This window comes from Gadus macrocephalus, chromosome 11 (assembly GCF_031168955.1).
Source record: "Gadus macrocephalus chromosome 11, ASM3116895v1".
NCBI classification, from domain to species: Eukaryota; Metazoa; Chordata; class Actinopteri; order Gadiformes; family Gadidae; genus Gadus; species Gadus macrocephalus.
The window spans coordinates 13,335,266-13,355,702 of NC_082392.1; the positions used below are offsets into that span (position 1 = coordinate 13,335,266).

General features: G+C 46.9%; 1 protein-coding gene across 1 annotated transcript in view; it reads left to right on the forward strand.

Annotated features, from left to right (window-relative positions):
- Window positions 1-20,437, forward strand: part of ptprub (protein tyrosine phosphatase receptor type Ub) — a 140,039-nt gene that overhangs the window by 94,219 nt on the left and 25,383 nt on the right. Inside the window, 7 exon segments of the mRNA XM_060064665.1 lie at window positions 1,570-1,672; window positions 2,947-3,220; window positions 7,720-7,756; window positions 11,254-11,392; window positions 13,494-13,523; window positions 14,698-14,852; window positions 15,370-15,557. Coding sequence (XP_059920648.1) covers window positions 1,570-1,672; window positions 2,947-3,220; window positions 7,720-7,756; window positions 11,254-11,392; window positions 13,494-13,523; window positions 14,698-14,852; window positions 15,370-15,557 — 926 coding nt within the window.

A 20,437-nucleotide genomic window follows, 5' to 3' on the forward strand; every position in this document is an offset into this window, starting at 1 on the left:
GTGGGACCCAGTGTGATATCTTTTCATGGGGCCCAACATCCCTGGTGGCGCCCCTGCAAAAGGTTAATAAATCAAAATATCAGCACCCACAAATATCATGGATCAGTAGTGCACATCAGTGTCAAAAACACAAATATAGAATAATACATGAGAAAAAAATCTCTCTTCCAAAGTTAAGTGTGTTATGTGCAAAGACGGCTGCCAGACCAGTAGCTAGTAAATATCATCAAGATGTAATTAATAATAATTACCAAGTCAAAACATATAAAAATATGTAAGACTCTCGTCTGTTCTCTTCTCCTTCAATGCTTTTCTTTTCTTCACCCTTCTTTCTTCTCTCCTTAGCTTCCCTCTGTTGTTTACTTCTTTATTTCCGCCTTTCCACACTATTCTCTGCTCTTTTCATCTTCTCTCCTTCTCTGGTGTTTACTTATTTATTTATTTATTTATTTATTATACCTTTACTAAAAACAGTGACATATAAAACAGTGACTCAGGGCATCAGCTAATCAAATGGTCTGCATTTATAACTACTAGTCATTGGTTACCCACACAGCCCGACACAAAAACACACAACTATCAACCATTGACTTATTATTAATTTATTTATTATTAATTAATAATATCATCATTATTATTATTTTAACAGTCTCAGGTCCCTATGCCTACAGGAAAATCATATGCTACCAAAGCAGTCTTCCACCTCCCCCTCTTCCAAAACAGAGCCACATACAATGCCATCACCTGGTAATCTCATGCTAACGTTAACATTACAGCTTCACTAATGACAGATATGAAAACATTGTCATGATGTTAACGTTCACTGACTTTTATTACGTTACGTTAGGTCTTCAGTTCAGATAAACAATCATACTTATTTTAACGTTACATCACTTCTCACATACACACACACACACACACACAGCCAAGTCTACTGCCAATTCACACAAAATAAATAAGTTCATACACAACATACCATTTATGAGACCGCTGATCTTCTCTTTTTCCTTTTTGACGCCTCAAGATTGTTGTTGTTGACGCTGCTGCGTCTGGTCGTACGTCCTGATAACGTCTGTACGTCATACGACGTCTTCTCTGGTGATGCGTTAAATGACTACCGTAATAACAGGTGTTTGAGTCTGCGCGCATTTTTCCCCATGATTTTTCCCCCATTCAGTGTCAAAATCGGGGACATTTCCGGGGACAGCTTTGACCTGGGACAGATCACCGAAAACGGGGACTGTCCCCGGAAATCGGGGACGTCTGGTCACCCTAGTGTAGTGGTTTGTTCAGCAGCATTGGCCGACTACGGCATATCGGGTTTACAAGACCCCAGAGGGAAGGGGTACCGGGACCTTCATGTGGAACCAGAAGACCGGATGGACCGGATCAGGTTCTGTGTCCCGGCCGATCCAGCGGGGAAGTGTGTGTGGACGTGTCGGTGGAGAGCCCATTGATGTGGAGAGGATATTAAGTGGTGTGTGTGTGTGTGTGTGTGTGTGTGTGTGTGTGTGTGTGTGTGTGTGTGTGTGTGTGTGTGTGTGTGTGTGTGTGTGTGTGTGTCGTCAGCCCCCACCTTTGACTACGGGGACATGCCCTCCCCCCTCAGCGAGACAGAGAGCACCATCACCGTCCTGCTCCGCCCTGCCCAGGGGAGAGGAGCTCCCGTCAGGTGAGCCTTCATCAAGACACAATATATGAACAGTATATAGACAATGTATACATAGCTATATAAATATAGATTTAAATATGTTTAGACAATGTATAAACAGCTATATATATATTTATTTAGACTATATATACATATATAGACAGTATCTATATATATATATATATATATATATATATATATATATATATATATATATATATAAATAAATAAATATCAAAAATAATAATATATATGAAAGATCTGAACAGTGCTGCTTCACAACTATCCGTGAGTTTAACAAGAGGCAGAGAAATTCTTCCCTGTGCCTTTATATTTACTTCAGTAGAACCCAGGGATCAGAGATAAGATGAAAAAACCCACACAAATAACTTCCCCTCCTCTGAGATCAAGCTCACTGCGGAGAGCTCTTCACTCGTGTGGCTTGGCCTCATTGTTATTCCTTCGGCTGCTTGACTGCGCGTTACTGCGTGATTTCTGTACGTGGCTGATCAAAATACCTCACCTTCCGTCACCAGTCTTCCAGAGCAGACTGAATAACTCATACTTGCTGTACACACACGCGTGCAGTCACACACACGACAGAATGTGTGTGTGTGTGTATATCCTGTGTGTGTGTGTGTGTGTGTGTGTGTGTGTGTGTGTGTGTGTGTGTGTGTGTGTGTGTGTGTGTGTGTGTGTGTGTGTGTGTGTGTGTGTGTGTGTGTGTGTGTGTGTGTGTGGGCACACACATGACAATATGGACAATATAGTTGTCTTACTTTGAATCAAAAGTCATTGAGAACATTACATAACATAAACAAGTAGTACAACTTTAGTTGGAGGACACATGGGCTCGTCCATGTCTCCATACTAGGATTCTGCCTTGTAGGCGAGAATAGTTTGTATGATCCTAACTGTGAACATGATGCAGTGTAAATCATAGTTACACATATAATGCAAAAGACAACGTTGTATATCCACCACGAATGCATGCTCACATTCTAACAGAAAACAGTTGACAATGTAGTGCTGTATGCATTGCGTACTATGCTGCGATCGGCCTGAAGATACTGGAGAACACGACAAAGGGAGCCGGAACAACGACCATGATGTCCTTACTGAACTGTTTGCATTTTTATCCAGAGCCATGACCCTGAACTCAGGGCCAGCTCGCGGTGACGGGGTCAGGTGTCTTCCTCAAACACCCTATCGACTAGACTCTCCTGCCGCTTGATGTGTACCTGGTCCCGCTAAGCGCTGACCAGTTGTGTTCCTCCGTCTCCTCCTTCGCGCAGCACCTACCAGGTGGTGGTGGAGGAGGAGAGCGTGAAGAAGGTGAAGCGGGAGCTGAGGCTGCAGGAGTGTTTCCCGCTGCCCATGTCGCACGCCGAGGCCCAGGCGCGGGGGACGCCCCACTACTACTCGGCGGAGCTGCCCCCCAGCAGCCTGCCGGAGGCCAGCCCCTTCACCGTGGGGGACAACCACACCTACAATGGCTACTGGAACACGCCCCTGGACCCGCGCAAGAGCTACCTCGTCTACTTCCAGGCCATGAGCAACTTCAGAGGGGTGAGTGCGGACGTGTGTGAGGAAAGAAACAAGGCATTACTTGGAGTGGGGGATTGAGTAAATCCCTCCAGAGTCTTGATTTGGTTTGAGCCGGAAGATTGATAGGGAGATGTCTGGCTTTTTATCTTTTGTTTTATTCGTGCTTGCATATTGAGGACTATTTCTTGGGGTATAAAATATGTCTACTTCAACATCGTTAACACTCTATTCCCCCCGCTGTAGCTACTTCTTCTATATATATAAACAAGGTAGCGTTCTCCAGTGTTGCCATGACAATAAGCCCTTTGGAAGTGCTTTGACGCCGGGCCCTTCACGGATCAGCGAGAGTCTGTTACTCCAAGTATGTTTCAAAACACTGCTTTTTAAGCACAAGGCATGTTGCCAAGAAGGCCCCGGGGAGCAGCAGTACCACTCTGTACGCCCTAACAGGAGGATCTGGCGCACGCGAGACAATCACTTAAGCGTAATTGGACACAGGTGCAGGTGATCAGAGATGGGAGATTGCTACTCTAATATTCAGGGTAGTGAGGAGATGTTGCCGTGCAAGGTCCCCAAACACACCAATGGAATTCGGTCCGGACGGGCTCTGGCTCTGGAACATCATCAGTCGGAGAATGAATGAATTGCGTCGTTAGGGCCAGCGCCCCTGTGTGACTTGTTGAACCCTGTTATCTACTGACGGGCGGGCTGGGCCGGGGCTGCCTTGTTTTTGTTGCAAGGCCACTGATCGGAGCTGTGGGGGGTGGAACGGTGGGAGGGAGGGGGGGGCAGACGACGGGCGTGTCTTTCCGCCCGGATGGAGAAACACACGGGGGGGAGTGCAGTGTGAGCACTTCACACAAACAGCCCACTCAGAGCAGGATTAGACGGGTCTGGCTTCAGCACCGGACGGGATTAGTGGTATTTTATTTGTTCTCCTGGAGGTGGTCCCGACCCCCTCGACCGGGCGTTAAGCCCTGCTCCGTACCGGCCTCATCCAGAACCTTCCCGCCAGTGTCCTACACGCCTGATACCCCTGGATGTGATGTCATCGTCGCTGCAGTCAGGCTGCTAATGTGATGCATCATGGCGCTCAGACGGCTCAGAGAGACACTCTCTGCTCTTCCTCCTGATGACAGGCCTGACACCAGAGTGTCTGCTGCTTAATGGCTGTTGTCACCCAGTTTAGAGTCTGTTGTGTTTATCAGACGGTACAGGGTGTTGCGTTTGTCACGTGCGTTACAGTGTGGTGACAGCACATGTAGGGCTCCATGGCTTGAGACAAGACGAGTCCTCCTTGTTTATGTCTGCATACACACTTCTACACTTCTAGTTTGATATTCATAGTCAGTTATATATTTATGCATGCAACTATCTGGGATTCTAGTGAATCACTTTTTCTCGGTGTTCTAGAAATATTATAAATATAGACATGACATTTAATGTTGGGTGAGAAAATGATAATTAATTTGGATTGATTTTGAACGTGAATTATTATGTGAATAGCATGGAATTTAATTTCCCCTTTAGTCTGTAATGGGAGCTATCGCCATGGTCTGAGAATCATCAGTCTCTGTTCTTGGCCAAAGATGCTGGCTGGCAATGAAACCCACAAATATTGAATACGAGATCCATCTAAATGGATTCATAAACTAAGTGCATTATTTGCCTTACAATCTTCTCCGTATCGATCATTTGTCATATCTTCTGTCTCGGTGTAATTGATCTGATGTTTATGAAGCTTGTTAAATATAGATTGTGCAGAACGTCTTCCTAGTTCATCATGTTCGCTGACACTGCAGCTCATTAAAAAGGAGCCTGTGTGGCCCGCTCCAGTTTGGTATGAATTTATGTGTTCATGCCAGCATCACAACTAGTCTTTTGAACACTGGCAGCGATGGGAATAGTTAAAACATTAAGCTGGAACCATAATATTTGGCGTTTACCCACACTAATTATCTGGAGGGAGGCTGTCACTCTTCTGTAATTGCTTTGATTGATTCTTCTAAAGATGCACTTGAAAGAGCATGGATGCAGACAGGCTTTCTACCACTCAGCAGGGCTTTTATAATGCAGCTCTCTCCTGCATGTCCCTATGGCCCTAAAACCAAGAACTCACACACACACACACACACACACACACACACACGTTTGGGTACACCAACCGCATGCACACACACACAAACACACATGCAGGTACACACACAAACACGCACACACACACACACATCCTAACGCGCACACACGTACACGCACAAACACAAACACACTCACACACACACACATTCACACTTTCACTGACACACATACATACACGCACATATACATTTTCACAGACACGCGTAAATACACGCACATACACATTTTCACAGCACTCGCAAAAGCCACGCATCCACACCGTTTGGCTCAAAAGCATGCATCCATTGGCTCAATCACGTGTGCACACAAACGCAGAGTGAAAGAACGTTTTGCGTCACCTTTTTGTGCGGTGTAGTCCCAGACCTTCTTTAAGGAGCTGGTTTGTAAGGCCTACCGTTAACATCACTGCTGTCTTATTTCTCTGTACTGCATGCGGTAACGTGCACAAGAAAAAAGGATTGTGTGTCAGAAAAAGAAAAAGCTGTTTTTATGAACATGCACCATTGAATGGTGTCAGAGTACTTCGGACACTATGGTGAAGAAAAAATATGTTATATTGCTATAGGCTCGCACCATTTTAAAATGTCTTTCCTGCTGGAATTTTTATAATACACACCAAATAAACATCTAATGTGATTACAGTAACACCATAAAACAGACTGATAAGAAGTATGAGTTTTATCAAAAGCAATTCCACAGCTTACTTTTATAGATCCATATCCTGAGAGAAATAGAATAACAAACATCTCTTCTATTTACCAGCATCTTCAGTTTCATCCCAGAATGCAACAGCCTAAGTAGCAGGGTTTTAGTGTCTACCATGACCGGTTCGTTCAGTCAGGTACTCTGGCTAATATTGGGGTGGCAGTAGCTCAAGAGGTAGAGCGGCTTGGCTGGTAACCTGAAGCTTGCTGGTTCGATCCCCGGCTCCTCCTAGCAGTGTGTCGGGGTGTCCTTGAGCAAGGCACCCAACCCTAACTGCTCCCGACGAGCCTCGCATTGGCTGACTCCACCATCGGCATGGGAATGTGTGCGTGAATGGTGAATGTGAGGCATTATTTCAAAGCGCTTTGGGTGGCCAATGGTTAGAAAAGCGCTATATCAATGCAGTCCATTTACATTTATTTACTGCTGATAAAAATAATAGATACAGTTGGTTGATGTGTCATGTACCAAATTATTTTTGGTACATGACTCCACCTATAGTACATGACATGAACTCACGTCTATTTTGTGGACATAAATAGTGGAATACTTTATTCTTGATCTTCAATCTGCTGCTTCAGGTTGAATTCGACCCTCTGCTCCTTTAATTAAATTAAATCTGGAATCTTTGGAGTAGTTTGATGAGCTCTTTGTTTCTGAATTGCTCGATTGACATAGCGGTTGCAGGACATGAATAAGCATCTGAATCTTTAAATGTGATGAGAAATCTTCGTAGAGGTGGAGTAGTAAAATGTATTCTGGTTGTGAATTGCACTGGCTTGACAAAGGTCCTTTTCATGACTCAAGATGGCGTCATTTAAAAAAGAGAGAAATAATGGGTTTCACTTACCTCCTCAACCTCACAGTTCTTTCTCCCTAGGAGCTCTTATTGCTCCGTCTAGAAGAGGTCTATACTTTTATTCGTTTCTGTGATTATATTTTATTTTTTAAGAATTATTCTGTAATTAGGTTTTATTTTACTTATCTGTTCACAATTTCTTTATTTTTTTCTGATTCCAATCTCTCTTATTCCCTTTCTCTATCTCTTTGATTCTGGCTTTCTCTCTCTCTGCCTCCCTCTCTAATTCTGTCTCTCTTGATTTATCTATCTAACTCCCGTTAGATAGACAGACAGACAGACAGACAGACAGACAGACAGACAGACAGACAGACAGACAGACAGACAGACAGACAGACAGACAGACAGACAGACAGACAGACAGATAGATTCAATATAGAGAGACTATTGAGACTATTTCACCCAGCATGTAAGAAGGAACGCTTCCAAAGGTATTTTATTCCATCTGCCATAAGACTCTACTATAACACAACTGTTATGAAACACTGTTCTGTCACTAAACACTGCTTGTAAATAATGTGCACTTTCCACTGTACATGTGAAATTAAGAATTTATTCTGCATTAAAGGACCTTTTCTGGCCTCAACTGTTGTATAACCCTAAGGCGTGTACATACTGTATATGCCCCTATGAAATGGCATTTGCGTGATTTTTTTCTTTCTTTCTTTTATTATTGCATCGTTTTATATTCCATGGGCTGATGTAACAAGTGGATTTCTCATGTATGGGATGAGATAAGTAATTATCAGTATGTGTATATATATATATATATTTCTTAGATGCACCCTCTGACATCTATGTTTTGTTCATCTTTTAGGAAACCAGAATCAACTGCATACGCATTGCTCGCAAAGGTAAGAGAACATGTAACATCTTCTTATAAACACTGACGATAACCCATCATAGCAATATGAAGGTGTGCAATTAGGATTACTGTGAAGGTAGGATAACGCAACATGCAAGTAGCGGCGGGAGGCTTTCATCCTGGCTGTGGTACCGAGGCGTCGAAGTGCTTTATCAAAGACGGCTCCTCTGTTCCCACTCACAAGGCACTAGACAGCTACATCTGATGCCTCTGACCCCGGTCTGGCCTACAAGAGTCCTCCAGATCAAAAACCGCTACCTGAACCCATCGACCACAGAAAGCACCGGGCGCTCCCCCGGCCCGCTGCCTCCACTCAGGGATTCAAAAGGACGCGGAAAGGGCAGGGGAGGGATGACTAAGCCCTGGTGGTGGAGGTTCGGCTCCTTCTGCCTCTGTGCGCCGTCACAGTGAATACAACTCCCGTATTGATGGTTTCATCTTGCCACTGCGACAGTAAGCACCGCCTTGCAAATGAATTCCACCGGCCGGGGGGCTGTCCTTTCTCTCGTGAAGCCCTCTCTTTCTTGGACCAAAAAGAGGCAGGGTTCATCTTGTATGGAGCCGAGAGCTCCTGTTCCACATCTTGACGGCTCTGAATGAAACCGTTTCCTCAGGGTGATGAAAATTTCGCAGCGGCTGCTTTTCTTCTGGGACTCTTAGGAGGCCCTGCAAAAGGAACAAACAGCAGGAATAAATGAAGGAAATAACAATTCATGGTTCGGAAAAACAAAGGAATAATTAAAGCTTTGTTTGATTTTGATGTATCTTTTATGAGGGAATGTCAGCCAGTCAGAGAACAAAAAGCCCAAAACTTAATAACATTGTTTTAAAGGAAGTAAGGTGATGTTTCAACTGATCGGTGGATCTCCAAGAGAAAGAGTGTAATTTAAAGGCGGGACAGGTCAGGGGTTGTTTCATCCCTGGCTGTGATATCTATACTCTAGGCTGCCTATCAGTCACCAAAGCACACAGGCGAGTGATTACGGCGCGGATAACAAAGCAGCCGATTCCATTCCCACTTCCAGGTGACAGTTTAATTAAGCACCGCTTGGCAGTTCCTATTCCACAATAGCCTTCCATTTCGGCTTTAAGTGCCAATTTCAAACAGCCGGCATTGGTCGTGCGCGCGAAAGATCTGCTCTATACTTATGTTTAGCCTAATGGAAACTCTGCGGCTAAGAGTAGCGCAATCCTCTTATGCATTCAAAACGTCACGAAATTGAATTCCCCCTGCTCGTCTGCATTTATTTAGGGAATGTAAAATAGACTATTGGACTTCATTTCTTTTCCTAACCGGTTGGGAGTGAGTTTGGATGTCTGACGACACAGGGGGCACCTTGGGAAGACCGATAAACAGAACGCTCCGGGACAACAAAGCGGCGTCTTTGATCAGTTGACAGTCTGTCAGGCTGTACAACCCATCACACGAAGCATCAAGTGATGTGGTTCACAGACTAAAGAGAACATTGCCTTTGCCCTACAGACAAATACAGAAAGAGAGATGAAACCCACAAACAAACAAACCAAACGACACACAATGTGGTTAATAAAGCTTTTATTTCCACAGCCCAGTACACGAATCACGCAGCCACATTCGAAGACCCCAGGCCTCTATGAGGGAGAAAAAAAAAAAAGATCTTGCGGGATGAGACAAAAGACACTGCCCCACTTTTAGCTGTATTTGGGATGAGGCTTATAAACGCCCAGGGTGGAGGAAAGATAAGCCCAGGAACATAGCTCTGTTTTCCTTCTATTTTGCCCCAATCCCATTGTCCCCCCCACTGCTCTGTTAGCTAGTAACTGAGTCCCCAGGCCTGTTCTGACTTTTCCAATCGCTGGCTGAAAGATAGGTTGGGCTGAGCTAGGCTAGGCAAGTGATCAGCTGGGTGAGAGATAAAATGGGCTAGAAATAAGCTGGACCAGAGACAGTCTGGGCTAGAGTTAGGCTGGGCTAGAGTAAGGCTGGTCTAGAGTAAGGCTGGGCTAGAGTTAGGCTGGGCTAGAGTTAGGCTGGGCTAGAGTTAGGTCAGGTGCAGGGTCTGCCAGGGCCTAAAGGACAAGATGACACCATACACGGAAATTAGGTCACCACGCGGCTAGAACAAGACGAATGAAGAGCAACTCTTCTGACCCATTACCATAAGTATAGAGTATAGACTATATAGGACTATTCTGACTGTGTGGAGGCGTAGACGTACCCGACAGAAGGACTAAAACTAAAACAAAGGCGCTTTAGTGTTGATATTGTTGTGAAGGATCATTTATGTATGCTCCCCCTCATATCTCCGTGTGGCGTCCTTACTTCCCATTGAACTTGAAAATACTAGTGTCTTTCTCTTCTCCATACAAGCCCACTTTTACCTTAGATCATTATTTTTAGTTGGGTATTTTTTCTAAAGAGCACTTTGAGCGTCTCCTTCTTTTTCACGCTTTTACAATCGAGCGCTACATGCAGAGATTTCATAAATCTAGAGATCGCTGTTCAGTGAATGCCATCTCACAGCTTACATAAAGCTGCATTGATGTGTGCGCACATCTGAAACAAAGAATAAAAGAGAGAAAGAGAGACGGAGAGAGAGAATGTCTTCTGCAAACTCTTTTCAATCTATGAATAGCTTTGAATTATTCCCCTCTTTCTCCTTGTGTATGCATTTTATTTCCTGCTGAAGCGGTTCTCCGTCCGTGAATCGTTCTAAGCCGTTGGATCTCCAATGTAGCCGGATCACACTATGTTTTTTTTATCCTAATGGCCCTCTCTCCCCACCCCCTTTCCACACCTCCCCCACCTCCACCCCCCTCCCGCCACCAAATCCACCTCACCCCCACCTCCACCTCCCTCCCACCACCACATCCACCTCCCTCCCACCACCACATCCACCTCTCCCCCACCTCCACCTCCCTCCCACCACCACATCCACCTCCACCTCCCTCCCACCACCACATCCACCTCCCTCCCACCACCACATCCACCTCTCCCCCACCTCCACCTCCCTCCCACCACCACATCCACCTCCACCTCCCTCCCACCACCACATCCACCTCCACCTCCCTCCCACCACCACATCCACCTCTCCCCCACCTCCACCTCCCTCCCACCACCACATCCACCTCCACCTCCCTCCCACCACCACATCCACCTCTCCCCCACCTCCACCTCCCTCCCACCACCACCTCCACCTCCCTCCCACCACCACATCCACCTCCACCTCCCTCCCACCACCACATCCACCTCTCCCCACTACTACAACCACGCATCCCCCCCACCACCACCTCCATCTCTTCCCCACCATCACCTCCACCTCTCCCCCACTACTACAACCACACCTCCCCACCACCACATCCACTTCCCCCGCCTACAACCACATCCTCATCTCCCCCACGACTCCAACCCCCTTCACCTTACCCTGTCCACCACATCCACCTCCAACCGATCTCCAACCCTCGCCTCTCTCCCCTTCCTCTACCTCCCCCCGCCCCGACGGCCAGCTGCCTGCAAGGACCACCGGCGTGCGCTGGAGGTGACCCAGCGCTCGGAGGAGATGGGGCTGATCCTGGGGGTGTGTGCCGGGGGTCTGGTGGTGCTCATTCTCCTGTTGGGCGCGGTCATCATCGTCATCAAGAAGGGGTGAGTAGCGGCGGGTGTGGAGGCTGCTGCTCCACGCTGGCCTTATTGTGGGATGTTTGGTCCGGCAAGCAGCCGTACGCGGGCGTCGCTCGGGCGCCGCGGCAACCATTGATCGTGCGCTATGGCGACCCCGCTGTCTCCCAGTAGGGGCAATTAGGGATAATGTAGTCGTTACTGTATCATACTGCACTCAACTCTCCCACTCCTCCTTCGTATTATTTTTGCTTGTTTCTTTTACTCTCTCTGAAGCACGGCATCAGAGGACACCAATCATCAACCTATTGGATGTTGTTGCCGTGGTTATTTCTGCCTCGTTCGCTATTTCGCTCCGTTAAAGCACACCAGCAAGTGTTTCATTGTGTTGCTCTAAGGCACTTGCTAGAGCAATTTATTATTTCTCTATGGTACGCTTGCTAAAGCTACGTTGTATTCATACATAGCACTCTAGCTAGAGCTACATTGTAATTCTCTATAGTAATAGCTAGATCTACATTAAATTTCTCTTTGGTACACTAGCTAGAGCTAAATATATTCCTCTATAGATCACTATCTAGAGCTACATTGTTATTTTCTATCATACGCTCGCTAGAGCTACATTATTAATCTCTGAATTGTTACGTATTTTAAGCACATAAGCTGCCCCCACATAGCCATTAGGAAGCAGGATCAAACAGACAAGCTGCATTACCCTCACATAGCCACTAGGAAGCAGGATCGAACACATAAGCTGCAATAATTACTCTAGCCACAGATGACAGCACCTTTAGACAGGTGAGGATGGCGGAGCCATTAGTCACACCGGCCACGCCCACTTCACATGGGCCACGCCCACTTGACCATATCAATCTCGACAGAGAGATTGGAGGGGAGAGACTATAGGTAGACGAGCGGAGAGACACGGGCCCTAAGCCCGTGGCTTGAAGCCAGCTCACGGTATTTTCCCTCACACGCGTTAGATACAATTTCCTCCCTTAAGCTTCATAGTTACCATACCGAAACATGTCTACTTTAACAAATAAATTGAGTTAAAAGCGACCAAGGATTGGACCACTTTCTTCAAGAAATAACGCATCAATAGCAAACCAACAAGGGCTAAATTCTATTTTCTATTGTAAGCTAGCTAGATTACATTGCATTCCTCTTTAGCACAGTAGCTAGAGCTACATTGTGTGTCTTTGTAGCGCTAATTTGCTAGCGCTAAATTGATTTACGCTATCGTGCACCTGAGGGGCCAAAAACCTCTTATCCACAGGGCCATCCAAGTGTGAAGCATGTAATTATAGGCGGATGCAATTCAATTAGCCACTTAATTATGCACTCTTAGCAACAACCTGACCTCTGGAATTGGATGTTAATTAGGAAAGAAAGAAAGGTGTGCTTTCTGTGATCATTAACCTGTGATCCTAAGTGTTCACCTACCCTACCATTACTCTACGTCGGATTTAGACATAACCTATGACTGAGACTCCAGGCAACTGCCAAAGCTAACACTTAATCTTTCTGGAAGAAAATGAATGCCATTTTACATTTGAAACCCCGCCATGCTAAACAGAGACTTATACTGAGGGCTAGTAATCACAATGGAATGGCTGAGGTCCTACGGAAGAAGGTTGAATTATGCTGATTTGATGATGAAATACGGTGCTGGTCTCCATATTAGCCCCTATTGCTCTCCTAAGCTACCATGAAGATGTCCCTCAGAGAAGGGATTGCTATATTTGCTCTTGCTGAAACCCAACATGTCATTTAACATGTTGGGTAGCATGGACACATATTCAACTTAAAGATTTTTTCAATTGTGCTTTGATGTGCTACAGGCTGTCAGGTCTGCCTGTCTGTTATACATAGAGCCTATACACATGTCCTGCAGGTCTCCTCAGTATAGCAGCCTACGCACGTGTCCTGAAGGCCTACTCAGTATAGCAGCCTACACACATGTCCTGCAGGCCTACTCGGTGCAGCCAGACTCATCAGACACATCTCAGCCTCTATTCCCTTTTCCATCCCACTGCCAGCTGGCATGGCTTACACTTTTACATCTCTTCTTTCTCTCTGTCTTCTTCTTCGGCATCGGTCTCTTTGCTCTTCTTGCCGTCTCCAGAAGGGACTCCTATTCTTACTCTTACTATCCGTAAGTTATTCCATCCCTTGTTTTTTTTCTTCTCCCTCATTCTGTGATCCATCGGTGCCCTCATTTAGCCTCTCCCCCTGCTGCAAGCTGTGAATGGAACCGAGCCCCCCTGTCTGATCATTACCCGTCTCCCCTCTTCCCCCCACTGTCTGCCTCTCGCTCTATTTATCTATCCCTCTATATCACCCTCTGTTATCTCTTTACTCTCTCTCTCTCTCTCTCTCTCTCTCTCTCTCTCTCTCTCTCTCTCTCTCTCTCTCTCTCTCTCTCTCTCTCTCTCTCTCTCTTCTCTTTATCTCAATTATGTTTATCGCTATCGATTTATGTGTCTTTCTATCTGATCTGTCTCTATCTCTCTACATATCTATCACTTCCCATCTCTCTATATAATGCTATCTATCTCTATATCTATCTTTCTCTATCTATCTCTCTAAATATATCTCTATCTAACTATGTCTCTTTCTCTCTCTCTCTTTCTCTCTCATCTACATATATATATATATCTTTCTCTATCTCTATGTACCCCTATGTCTCTCTCTCTATGTCTCTATCTCTACGTCTCAATCTCTACATCTCTCTACGTCTCCATCTCTACGACTCTCTCTCTACAACTCTCTGTCTATGTCTCTCTCTCTACGTCTATCTCTCTACGTCTTTATCTCTACGTCACTATCTCTACGTCTCTCTCTCTACGTCTCCCTCTCCACGTCTCCCTCTCTACGTCTCCCTCTCTACGTCTCCCTCTCTACGTCTCCCTCTCTACGTCTCCCTCTCTACGTCACTATCTCTACGTCTATCTCTCTACGTCTCTCTCTCTACGTCTCCCTGTCTACGTCTCCCTCTCTACGTCTCTCTCTACGTCTCCCTCTCTACGTCTCTCTCTATACGTCTCCCTTTCTACGTCTCCCTCTCTACGTCTCCCTCTCTACGTCTCTATACGTCTCCCTTTCTACGTCTCTCTCTACATCTCCCTCTCTACATCTCTCTCTACGTCTCCCTCTCTACGTCTCCCTCTCTACGTCTCCCTCTCTACGTCTCCCTCTCTACGTCTCCCTCTCTACGTCTCCCTCTCTACGTCTCCCTCTCTACGTCTCCCTCTCTACGCCTACCTCTCTACGTCTATCACTCTACGTCTCCCTCTCTACGTCCCTCTCTCCACTCTCTCTCTAAGCAGGAAGCCGGTGAACCTGAACAAGACCCCCATCACGTACCGCCAGGAGAAGGGCCACCTGGGCTCCATGGAGCGCAGCTTCACCGATCAGAGCACCCTGCAGGAGGACGAGCGCATGGCGCTGTCCTTCATGGACACGCACACGTGTGGGGCACGCAGTGAGTACCGCTGACCGTAGGAAAACACTCAGTGCTCACTGTTGTTGTTGTCCATCCAGACATTTCCTTAAGCGACATGTTTTGAGGCAAGGCTCTTAGTGTGGTGGCAGGGATGTCATAATTCATAAATGCAGTGCGGGAATCACAAGAATCTTTTTTTAGTTTTTGTCATTTTCAGAAAAGTATTATAAAATACCAAATTCGTAATTAGGCACTCCAGGGATTTTATCTGGGAACACCAATTAAAGATGCTTCAGCTCTTGAAGCCCTTAAAAGATATGTCTTCCCCATGAATCCTGTTTCCTTTGTGTTTGTTTACATGTGTGTATGTGTTTGTGTCTGTGCTGTGTGTGTGTGTGTGTGTGTGTGTGTGTGTGTGTGTGTCTGCGTGTGCGTGTGCGTGTGTGTCTGTGTTTGTGCTTGCGTGTGCGTGTATGCGCGTGTGTGTGTGTGTGTGTGTGTGTATGTGTGTATGTGCACCTGTGTGTCTGCGTGTGTGTGTGTGTGTGTGTTCCAGGTGAGGCTCGTAGCTCAGTGAACGAGTCCAGCAGTCTGCTGGGCGGCTCCCCCAGACACCAGTGCAGCAGGAAGGGGTCCCCCTACCACACGGGGCAGCTGCACCCCGCGGTGCGCGTGGCCGACCTCCTGCAGCACATCAACCAGATGAAGACCGCCGAGGGCTACGGCTTCAAGCAGGAGTATGAGGTACGACCTGCTGCCCCCTGGTGATCACTGGTCATAAAGTGCTTCTTACCTCGCTGTCTCAAACACTGACGGATTCACTATTGAGTTGCTGCGGGAACACGTCAGAAGTTACACGCCAAAAAAGATACAACGCAGATCCATTATTGAGCTTCCAGGTGAACATTTGACTGGGAAACATTCAATACTAGACTGAAGGTCTAGTATAATATAGAGTCCATGGTGGTGGCCCCAGCAACACTGCTCAAGAAGGTTGGAGATCTTCAGATCGTCCTGGTTATAGATGGCTGTTCCACCTCCCCATCACCAATAGTGCGGAACCGGGGTGTTATCCTGGACTCCACCCTCACATTCCGGTCCCATCAAATCTGCCTTCTTCCACCTGCGCAAAATTTCAAGACTCAGGCCCTCACTTTCCAAATCACCGAGACCCTCATTCACTCTTTCATCACCTCCCGTCTGGACCACTGCAATGGTGTCCTGTCTTGGCTACCCAGCAAGGCCCTTGACAGATTGCAGTATGTCCAGAATTCATTCAAGATCCGCCTCCTCACCTCTAAGTCACTCCACTCACTTGTACCCAAGTACATTACAATTACAATTAGGGCATTTGGCAGATGCTTTTATCCAAAGCGATTTACATTGGTTAATACACACATTGATACACCGACGGCAGAGTCAACCATGCAAGGCGACAGCCAGCTCGTCAGGAGCAGTTAGGGTTAAGTGTCTTGCTCAGGGACACATCGACACTCAGCTAGGAGGAGCTGGGGATCGAACTTGCAACCTTTCGGTGACAAGACAACTGCTCTTCCTCCTGAGCTAAGCCGACCCATCGCCGATCTCCTCCAACCCTACTCCCACTTTCGGTCCCTGTGCTCCACAGGCAGGGATCTACTCTCCATTTCCCGAACCAGACTTAAGACTTGATGATGAGGGCCTTCTGTGCAACTGCCCCTAAACTATGGAATAACCTACCACCGCAGATCCGCACCTCAAAACACACGTCTTCTATTTGACCTATACCCTCCTTATCCCTCCCTGCCCCCATTCCCACTCTTGTTAAGTGACCTGGGATACCGTAAAAGGCGCTAAATAAATGTAAGTTATTATTATTATTATTATTGAAGTTTCATAGCACCAAGTTGAAAGGATAGCTTATTGAATGGCTTATGGTGTACATGGCTTTGTCCTTGGCCAAGCTAGGTGTTGCACTGTTGTTGGCTGATGAATGAACTTGTGTCTATACCTATTTATCCATAGGAGATAGCTCACCCAAAACCCCTCTCCAAAGCATGTAACATCTTTCCAAGATAACAAAGAGCCCTGAAATTCTGCATTGCCCATGAGGCAGAAGAGATATGAAGAACAGAGACACCATAAAGCAGAAACCCAACAGAACAGCCTAGTCCGCTGTAGAAGGATGTACCTCCACATCCCTCCTATCGGGGACTCCATCCAGGGGTCCACCAGTGCTTCAGAACTGATCAGCAGGTGACACACTGTCACCCAGCCAACACATTAATCATCTTAATGCAAAGAAGACCTCTGTCATGATGGACAGAATCCTAGTGAGGAGCACGCCGTTGGAGAGCTTCCAGCCCCAGAGCCCTTGTCTGGTGCCTGTGTGGGGGAGGAGGTGGGGGAGGTGGAGGAGGTGGGGATGGGGTGGCGGAAAAGGAGGCGGTTGAAGGAGGAGGAGGTAGGGAGTTTAGGAGCCTGAGTTGGCTGTTAGGAGGAGAGCCGAGATGAAAGGCTATCAAGGGAGGTTAGAAAACGAAAAGGAAAAAAAATAGTGACAGCCTGTTGGCTCTCTGCGTCCTGACCCTGAAATCACAGCTTCTCACCCTTAATCTCAGTGTTTATCCTTCACTCTGGTTAGGAGAAGAATGCGCTCTAAACAACCTGTAATCCGTAAAAGCTTTAAACGCTGTATTTTGATGTTAAGAACAATCCACACCAGGTAGGTGTAGCTGTCGCTCACATTTTTAATGGTAGTGTGGAATTTAAAAATAAAGCAGTTAAAGTTGCAGCATGTATAATTTAGTGGCGTCTGGAGGAATGGACTTGACAGAAATGTAATATAATAACCATTGGAAGTCATTACAAGTTTATTTTCATTAGTGAATAATCCCATGGAAATAGGATTGTCTTGTTTTCGTTACCTTAGGATGAGCCCTTTATACTTCACGTAGCCCCCCGCGTTGCACCGCCATGATTCTACAGCAGCCCAGAACAGGGGCTTCACAGAGAACACACTTTAAAGCATAATAAAAATTGTACGTGTAAGCTATGACTTTTAATTTTAAAGACTAAATAGCCAAATACGATGCATGAATCTATCATGTAGCCTCCTCATTTGACACTTGCCCAATGCTGTCCCACCATTGCTTCTCCTACAGCGTTAGGCAAGGTGGGGGGCGTGGCGTTGGCTGTGATCAGGGGCACTGCCGCAGTTCTGAGTTCTGATTTAGCGGGCATTGTCCCTCCTGACAGTGGGAATGTAAATGACTCCCGCTTGGGTCTGATGATCAGGCGTTGTATTGAACTGAGTCCAAGGGGTCCAGGGGCCAGGGGGGACGTGCTGACGTCCCTCCCATCGGCTCCGCCTCTCTCCGGTGGTGACGCCAACTCTCCAGGGTTCGGCGAGGGGACCTGCTGTTTTTAAGGGCCGCCCGACCCTCCCTCGTGGCCTGGGCTGTGGCTGAGGTCTAACTCTGGGGGGAGATCTATCACAGTCACCCATGCCCTCTGACATGAATGGAAAAGAGAAAACATCTTATTCAGTTGCTTCGTGGCTTTCCCTCAGGAGCCCTGCGTGTAGACTCATTAAACTGTCCCTCACGGGCAAAACACACACTCACAAAATCAATACAGTACTCTGTTTTATTTTTTTCTTCCTGCGTCTATCTGTTTTGGAATGTGTGTGTGTGTGTGTGTGTGTGTGTGTGTGTGTGTGTGTGTGTGTGTGTGTGTGTGTGTGTGTGGGGGGGGGGGGGGGGGGGGGGGGGGGTTGATAGAGTATCTCTACCCGGAGCAGAGGGGAAAATGATGATGTATTATATTGCACCTCCCTGTCAGGTGTAGGTTTTTTTCTTATTTCCCACAAGAACACACATGTACTCTGAGCTGCTTGGCAGGGCCTCTGCAGTGAGCTGTGAGGGGCTGGTGTGTGTCATACACTGGTGTCATTGCCGGATGAGTTCTAAAGGTAGCCGCAGTCTCAACCACTGAAATGTGTAATTACAGCAGTAAGACGCTCCCAGAGAACTCACCGTTTTTTCTACCTGTATCGGTTGTTGCCTTCAGGCACAGCCTAAGAATAGTGATGGTTGTTGATTCAGTTGTTGTGGATCCAAAGTCTACGTGTGACTGGGGAAGTTTCTGAAAAATATGTATCTAAACTAGCCCAAGGTTCTTTTGTGTATCTTCTCCCTCAAAAGGAAACCAATAGTTAAAATGCATCCTGATTATGTCCCCTGAATATGCAGCTGAAGAGAAGCCGGAGACTTGTTGCTTTAGGATTAGAGTACCCTGTACTTTTGCACATCACACTTCTTTTTAAACTATACTTAACAATATCATAATTTCTTTCATCTTCCCCTTTTCGTCCTCCATGCAACCCTCTTAAACAGCAGCACCCTGCTGATCTCTCCAGACGATGGTGTCTGATCAATCTACCACAGTTACTGCTTTCACACTCTCTCTCTCTCTCTCTCTCCTCTCTCTCTCTCTCTCTCTCTCTCTCTCTCTCTCTCTCTCTTCTCTCTCTCTCTCTCTCTCTCTCTCTCTCTCTCTCTCTCTCTCTCCTCTCTCTCTCTCTCTCTCTCTCTCTCTCCCCCTCCTCCTTTGTGTATTCACCTCTTGAAAGTGGAGGGTATAAGCGGTGCGAGCAGAGGGATCAAGACAGGCAGCCCGAGGAGGAGAATCTGAAACAACACGCAGGAAGAAAGGGAGAAAGGGAAAGACGGGGTTGCAGTGAACGGGGAAAGTCTGAGAAAGCGGGATGTAAACAGAACGAAAACAGGAGGGAAAATCTCACAAATAGAGAGCAAGAGCGTGAGAGGGAACAGGGGTCTGTAGCGGGAGGTGGGAGTAGAGGGGGAGATAGGGGAGGTGGGAGATGGGGCGAAATGGAGAAGAGGGGGAGATGGGGGAGGTGGGAGATGAGGCGAAATGGAGAGGAGGGGGAGCTGAAAGCTGGGAGATGAGGGGGAGATAGGAGAGGAGGGGGAGATGGGACAGGAGCGGGAAGGTGTGAGAGCAGGGGAAGGTAGGAGAGGGTGGGCGGCGGGAGAGGAGGGGCAGTCGGATGAACAGGGGGATGTGGATGAGCAGGGGGAGGAGGTGTTATGCAGGCAGGATTTGGGTTCCTGGATCTCAGTGGGACGAGCTGCATTGTAATCCTCTGCTCAGCATGCAGACTTTGGCAGAGTTTTACCAAATTCCCATAGTGACTGAAAATCACAGGGGGTCGACTTGTGTGATGTGTATGCGCACATACGAATGTTGTCGTGTTTGTGTGCACGTATTTGGCTGCCGGATGTGGTAGTGCGTGTGTGTGTGTGCGTGCGGCTGTCGTAGTGTTTGTGCGTGCTTGCGTGCTTGCGTGCAGGTGTTGTAGTGTTAGTGTTTGTGCGTGCTGTGCGGATGTTGTAGTGTTTGTGTATGTGTGTGCGTGCGGATGTCGTAGTGTTTGTGTGTGTGTGTGCGTGCGGGATGTTGTCGTGTTTGTGTGTGTGTGTGCGTGCGGATGTCGTAGTGTTTGTGCGTGCGTGCGTGCAGGTGTTTGTAGTGTTAGTGTTTGTGCGTGCGTGCGGATGTCGTAGTGTTTGTGTGTGTGTGTGCGTGCGGATGTCGTCGTGTTTGTGTGCAGAATAGAA